This window comes from Egretta garzetta, unplaced genomic scaffold (assembly GCF_000687185.1).
Source record: "Egretta garzetta isolate BGI_Z169 unplaced genomic scaffold, ASM68718v1 scaffold143, whole genome shotgun sequence".
NCBI lineage: Eukaryota > Metazoa > Chordata > Aves > Pelecaniformes > Ardeidae > Egretta > Egretta garzetta.
Genome location: NW_009259310.1, coordinates 1,131,627 through 1,138,586, shown reverse-complemented (window position 1 = coordinate 1,138,586; position 6,960 = coordinate 1,131,627). Strand labels below are relative to the sequence as shown.

Sequence of the window (6,960 nt, the reverse complement as noted above, 5' to 3'; positions counted from 1 at the left end):
GCAAGAAGCTTGGGAGCCTTTTATCACTCACGTGGTCCAGCCAAACAAAGCTGGCTAATGCCTTATCTGCTCTGGCACTCGTTGGCCCCATCCCAGCAACCCTTCTAGCTCAACTCAGCCAGACATGTCCCGGCTGGGCAGCAGCCCTGCGCTGCTGATGGGGATCCCAGCCAGCACCCAAATGGTGCAGAGGAGCGAGGTGACCACTGTGTCACCCTGCCAGGCTCTTCACCGGCCACATCAACAGGTACAGGGGCCAGAATCACTGGCAGAGTCCCATCAGTGCTGCCCAAGATGCTTCTGTACCAACCCTCTTCCTCTGGGAACTCACCTGGTCCCTGGAGAAGGCAGTGAAGAGTGTCAGGAAGCCCTTTGCCACCAGCTCTTCCCACTCCACCTGGCAGTAGAAGTCCTTGGATTTCTGGCGGCAGCCGAAGAACAAGCAGTTCCCTGCAGAAAGCAGACCAAAGGGCCATACTGGGTGGACCAAAGGCCCTTGAGAACGCTGGGGACCATTGGTGCCCATGGGATCTGCAGCAGAGCCCCCCAAGGCTCTCACCTCTTTGCCAGGCCTGGCTGATAGCCCTGGCCTAGAAGAGCCAGGAGGACTCAGGAACTATGTGACCATTAAGTCAGGTGGCTTGTGGCAACCAGAGGCCCCTGTGTGCTGGGAAAGCAGGAGCTGGGGGGCAGGTAGGGCAAGAAGAGCCCTCCAGGGCTGCCTGTTCCCCCCAGCCCCAGCTTCGTGCTGAGACCCACAGCTGAGCCAGTGGAATAAGGATGGGACAAGGGCAGAGGCACGACGCCTTGTGCAGCAGAGATGAGTTCAACAGCCCATCTCTACTCACAGAACGCCAAGAGTGAGCCTCTGCAGAGCCCTGCCCTGGCCCAAGGAGCAGCCTTACAGCACAGCCTGTGAATAACCACACAGGCTGCACACACCAGGCTCTGGTCCTCGCCTGCCCCAGAGCCCAGCTTGCTCCCACTCAAACACAGCAAAGCCTGGGCCTGTCCAAACCCTCAAGAGCCCCCAGGCCCTCCATCCCATATGCTGAACACAGACCTGCCTACAGCAAGGGGCATGCGAATCCCTCCTGGGACCATCGCTCACCTCTACGTCCTTGTGCCACCCGCTCCTGTATCGCTGCTCGGAAAGGTGCCACCCCTGTTCCAGGGCCAATCATGATCACAGGGGTGTCAGGGTCAGCTGGGAACTTCATTCCTCCTTTCTTCACCCAAAGAGGCACCCGGACATCACCTGCAAAAAAACCAGACCAACGAGCATCACCCCACCATGACTGCACCTGTGACACCCTGCAGAGGATGAGCCGGGCATCCAGCTGTTCCAGCATGTTCCGAAGATATGGACAGCACGTGGCTTACCACCACCCCAGCACCAAGGCACTGCTGGTGCCACGGGCACACTACGTGTGTATGAAAAGCACTTCAGCTCTCTCAGCACTGCCTCTGCAAGCACCTGAGCAAGGCAAGAGCCCCAGAGCACTCGGGCTGTGGGACAACCTTCTCCTCACACAGCTGGTGCCAGGGAAGACAGAGGTGGAGGTGAGCAGAGATCTCAACCTGGCTCTCGAGTAAGGGAGGGCCAAACTTACCTCCTCTAGGAGCCAGAGGAGGGGTGAAGATCCCCATCTAGGCACTCAGAGAAGACCAAGTCTTGCCCTGGAGTCATACAGAGCAATTCTCTACCATCCTGCAGCAGGGAGACCCTGTGAGCTTGTCACGTTTGCTTGGGGACCCAGCTGGAGGGGTTCTGTGGTTAGAGCAGATGAGCAGCACACACTGGATGGATGTGCTCAAAAGAAGGACTGTTCTTCCCAGCGCTGGTGTTATGGGGCTTGAGGTGTCCAGAAGTCAGAGCACCACCAGCTCCAGGACACCAGGAGCCGCCCACAGTGGGACAGCAGGGCACACTGGTGCTGGGAGCAGGAGGGTTGAGCAGCTGGGAGAAAACCAGGAGCTCACGGTAAGCTGTGGGAGCATTCCCTGTTCTGAAGAGGATGGGAGCAGTGAGGAAGGACCATTACTGTGAGTTCAGCCCATCCAGTGTACTCCAGCTTCCCATGGTGGTGGTGCTCCAGCCAGGGTCCAGCATGTGGCCCCCATGCACACAGCTCCACCACAGTCCCATGGGATCAGCACTATGTGCAAACACACAGGGTCCTTACAGAATCCAAGCAACATTACCTTGCTCTGGGTTGAGAGAAGCCAACCAAGAAGAGCAGAGACCGCGGCGGGGTTTGCTGAGCCGTGTCTTGTACCGCACTACTGCCATGAGAATCTGGATCCGGTCAGGGTGAGCCTGTGTCCAGACAGGAGCCATGAGAAATGAGAAGACACCCAGCACAGCTCTGCAGGAAGAGCTCAGTGCCTCCCCCAGGGACCTGTGCCCAGCTCCTGCCGGGGCATCTACAATACTCGCCCTAGCCCAAAACAGCTGCTCAGACTGAGAATGGAGCACAGCCTTGACCAAAACCTTTCCACTGGGGAAGGGGGGTTTCCCAGAGAAGCACTGCTGCGGGAATGCTCTGTACAGCTGGCAATGGCGACAGAGACTGTCCAACCCAAGAGGCCCCCACGGAGGGCAAATGCCACCCATGCTTGGGCTGACATCTGCCAAGCCATGAGGGCCAGGTCCCACTGCCACCTCCTGGCAGCAGCAGGAAGCAGCACTCCCCTTGCCAAGGCCACACCATGAAGGGAAGCTCCCAGCCTCCGTGGCACCAGCTCCCACTACTCCTGGTGACAAGGAAACCAGACCTCTGCAGTGCAGTGGGCCAGCCCTGGCACTTGCAGGGCTACAGGAGGGCAAGATCCCTAATCCGAGGCTGGCACAGCCCTGGGGTTTACATCCAGCATGTCAGGCTGACGCAGGCTCACAGTGGAGCAGGGGTTTGGGTGGGATGTGGGTGCTCAGAGGGTCTGGGAATACAGCCCAAATATCTGCAGTGTGCATGGCACCAACAGTCAGCCCTGGCCCTGCCAGACCTTCGGCTCAGAGCCTGACAAGAGGCTGAAAAGGGCTGAGCTCTTACCAGCACGGAGGAGGCGATGGAGAAGGCGCGAGGTCTGATGTGAGGGATGAGGTCCAGTAGGTATTCGGGTGGAATGGCACACGTGGTGTGAGGGAAATCCCAGAGGGCCTACAAAGCCAAGGTGGGGTGAGACCTGGTACATCCCAGAAGGCAGCCTGCCTGCTTCTCAGGGCATCAGAGGCTGCCCCACGCTGCTGTGCCACGCTGCCCTCGATGAAAGACACCATGCTGGACACCTCTAAGCACCAACCACCGTGCCTCACAGCCCTCCCCTCACCCCCAGGCTACAGCACAGGGGCCACCACAGAGCCCAGAAGGATTTGGAGCAGGTCTTAACCACCAGTGGAAATCTAAGGATGTTTCAGAAAGGGGGTGAAATAGATTAAATTCCTCAGCCAAGAAATTATGGCTGATCATCCACCTGGGTGCTTTATGCCATGGCACAGATCTCACAGAGCAGGTTTGCCATGCTCCCCCAGGCCTACCTCGAGGGTGGTCCTGCGGGGCCGGTTGCAGTAGCTGTACAGCTCTTCCTGGCCCTGTGCAGAGCTGAACTCCTGCAGCTTCTCCCGCTCCAGCTCGTTCGTAGAGAAATAGGACAAGAGCTCGAAGAAGGAGCGCCGCGGCACACAAGAGATGTCCAGGTAGTGGGTGACCAGGTGCCGGATGGTGCAGGGCTGCGGCAACAGGGCAGGGAGGGATGTGCCTGCATGGCAAGGCAGGGGGGAGAGCTCAGTGCCAGCACCGGGGCAGGACACCCAAGCACCGCCTGCCTGCTGCCCCCACAGCTCTGGTGCTCCCCAGGATGGGGCAGCAGTATGAGCAACCTGACTGGGGTCTTGGGCTGGGGAGGCTGCAGGATCCTCCACGCGCTGGGCTGGGGGCTGCAAAGACACAAGATATGGGTGCAGCCTGGACGCTGCTGGGTCCCTCCCATGAGTCACACTGGCCCTAACGTGGGATCCTCACGCACAGAGCGCGGGGAGGGAAGGCCAGCCCCCATGCTGTGAGACAGACAAAGGTCCTGTACCCATCAGCTTCTCCCAACTCCCTATTTACTGTGCCTAAAGCAAAGGAAAAGCAGAGCTCCAGGTTGAGCCAGAGCTCAGGAGGTTGGGAAAGGAGGAGTGGGCAGGACCTACCGGGCTCCGTGGGCTTCAGCACAAAGCGTCTGTCTGGATCCAGGCGCAGGAGCTGGCAGAACTGCTGCACGTCTTCGGGGCAGTTCTGGGGCTGGATCATCACCACATCCCCTGCACTGAACCTGTGGATACAGCAGGACCTGCTGAGGGGAGCCTCGGGGCAGGCCTGTGGGCACAGCACCGCCAGCCTGACCAGCACCCGCACCAGGGGAGAGGCCACAACTAAGCCAAATTTCCAGTGTCACTAATGCTGTGCTCTCTAACCTGATGAGGCAAAGAGAGCTGGTCCATGGGCAGGAGCCACACTGCCATATGCCCCTGACTTTGTCATGGAGGGGGACAGCACAGGAGGGATATCCACAGGGCCACGGCCTCAGATATTACTGAAGAAGAGTGGAGGAGGAAGGCAGGCTATAGGACACCCCGTCTCACACAGCAAAGCCTGCGGGAGTCAGGAAAATACTCACGTGATTCCTGAGCCCATGACATCGAACTCGATGAGCCGGACATCCTGGAAATGGGATTCTGCTGTGACCCGCCGATTGGACACCACCCGGGCAGCGAAGGGATGCAGCTCAGAGGGAACAGCCCTGGGTGATGTTGGCTGGAGCAGGCCACCATCGGGGTGTGGGGAGTCCTCAGCCAGGTAGTGCAGGGTGTATTTTGGGGGCAGGCTGTGGGGAGGAAAGCAATGCAGTGCGCTAGAGGCTGGAGGCAGGGAGAGGCTGGAATCTACCACCCATTGTCCCTGTCCTCTGGAGCTGGCCTGTGGTAAGAGAACACAGTGCAGACTGCCAGGAGGAGGAGATCCCAAAGGCTCCAGAGCAGGCAGAGGGAAGCAGGCTGGGCACACACACTCAGCTGGTCTGCCAAGGACAGAAGCACATCAGAACAGCAAGATGGGCAGAACCCTGCCGGGCCAGCTGACACACACACACAGGGGACAAGGGGACACCCCATCCAGAGAGAGATGGGCCACCCGTGGCCAAAGTCCAAGGGATACTTGCGACACCAGAAGCTGTGTGGGGAGGCTTCCTGGTGAAAGCAGGGCACATGCCCACCCCGGAGAACTGCCAAGGAAGCATGGCGTTTCACACCAGCCAGCTCCAGCAGACCCTATCTACCCTCTGCCCTCACCGTACATCCGGACTGATGATCTCAAGGCCAGGACCAAGAGGATATAAGGTGAGGATCTTGTCCCATAAGGCCAGGAGCCATGGATCAACCACTGCATCTGGCCTGCAAGGAAGAAATTCAGGCTGCAGCAGAGCACCATCATCCCTCCAGGCTCAAGCGCTGCTACCCTGGCACCCGGACAATGCTGGGCTGCCCCTGGGAAACCACCTCCGCTCCCCTTTGGCTGCACAGACAGTCGCTCCATGCCGTTCCCTTCCAGCTTCAGTTATGGAAAACACGTCTCAGCCACTCTAAGCACTCACTTGCTCTCTAGGGCCCAACGACTAATGTCCAACCCCACAACCACCAAACCCCCCAAGCACAACCGGTGGCAGTCACCAACTCCCAGAGCCACACACAGCCTCTGTGCTGTGTGAGGAGAACAGCAGCACAGCTCAGGCTGCTGTAATGCCTGCTGTGTGACAAAGCCATCCCCTGGTCTGAACAGGACTGGAGCAAAGCCAGGAGACCTTGGCACATGCTAGGTGTCATGGGACACCCTGGAGAAGCAAGTGACCCAGGTCTTGGCACAGGAGAGTTATGAGCAGAGACCAGCGTGTTCACAGAGAGCAGCAGGAGGCTGATGGCCACGTCTGGGGCACAGGAACATACCCCAAGTGGGAGCAGCACGCTGCTGTCCCCAAGGCTGGGGTAAAGCATACTCAGCTCTGCTGTCAGCCCAAGGACAAAACTGTCCCACCCCAGGGCTCCCCCCCCGCAACCCTTCCACTGGGCTCTTACCCCAAGTCATGCTGGTCGTCTCCCAATGCCACCGGCAGCAGAGGGTTGCCCCCAAGCTGTAGCACCCGCTTGTGCAGTTTCTTCGCAACAAAATTAAACCTGAGCAGAGAATAAACCTGAGCTGCAGAGGGCAGGGCTCCTCCAGCAGGACAGCAGGCACTGGCTACATGAGCCAGCACACGCTGCCAGGGCGATGCCAGAGCAGCCAGAGAGGCAGGTCCAGCCAGAGCCAGCACACACGATCTGGCCCCGTGCCCTGCCCAGCCCATGCCTCCATCCTGCAGGAGCTTGGAGAAGCAGCTGGCTGCCACTTGCTGAGCCACACAGTCTGTGCCCAGCTTCCCAAAACGGACTTGGGGAGGTCCAGCTTCCCTTCAGGGCAGCTTCAGCCCCAGGCAGAGAAACGCTTCCTTCCCTCTAGCCCCTCACTGCCCCACAGAGTTCAGGCACGCTCCCACCCTTCCCACTACAGCTCTTTCAGGCACATGGGAACAACCTTGTGGGAGACAACTGGGACCAATGGGCCTGGCTGCCAGCTAAAACTCTCTGTTTCATGTCTCCTGTTGGCTTGTCCACTAAAATTATGGTGGCACAAGCGTTCCTGGAATTCAGAGAGAGAACTGACTGAAAAATGCTATCTGAAACACTGCAGCAAAGCAGCTGCTTGAGGAGGCCAGGAGGAAAGAAATGGGCAGAAGCCCAGTTCCTGGGGGTTAGGAGGGACATGGGCTAGTAGGAAAAGGCCTTTTAAAGCTGGTGGGAATTATGTTTCATCTGAGCTGCTGCTCTAGAGTCAGGCTCTCTCTTCCCTTACCCCCTCAGTTCTCCATCCACTCTGGTCTCTCCCG

The 6,960-nt window shown here is 58.8% G+C and overlaps 1 protein-coding gene across 4 annotated transcripts in view; it reads right to left on the bottom strand.

The window, feature by feature from the left end:
- The window catches only part of NDOR1 (NADPH dependent diflavin oxidoreductase 1), a 14,610-nt gene that overhangs the window by 3,914 nt on the left and 3,736 nt on the right, over positions 1-6,960 (bottom strand). For 2 of the 4 annotated variants that reach the window (XM_035891896.1, XM_035891895.1), the window contains exons 5-13: positions 6,113-6,211; positions 5,333-5,434; positions 4,663-4,869; positions 4,196-4,317; positions 3,539-3,759; positions 3,054-3,161; positions 2,206-2,320; positions 1,112-1,258; positions 332-450 (exon numbers count right to left, since the gene is read on the bottom strand). In XM_035891896.1, the coding sequence (XP_035747789.1) occupies positions 332-450; positions 1,112-1,258; positions 2,206-2,320; positions 3,054-3,161; positions 3,539-3,759; positions 4,196-4,317; positions 4,663-4,869; positions 5,333-5,434; positions 6,113-6,211 (1,240 nt within the window). Of the gene's footprint in view, positions 1-331; positions 451-1,111; positions 1,259-1,361; positions 2,010-2,205; positions 2,321-3,053; positions 3,162-3,538; positions 3,760-4,195; positions 4,318-4,662; positions 4,870-5,332; positions 5,435-6,112; positions 6,212-6,960 lie in introns of those variants that run through there. The other 2 variants (XM_035891897.1, XM_035891898.1) reach the window with 2 other exon arrangements.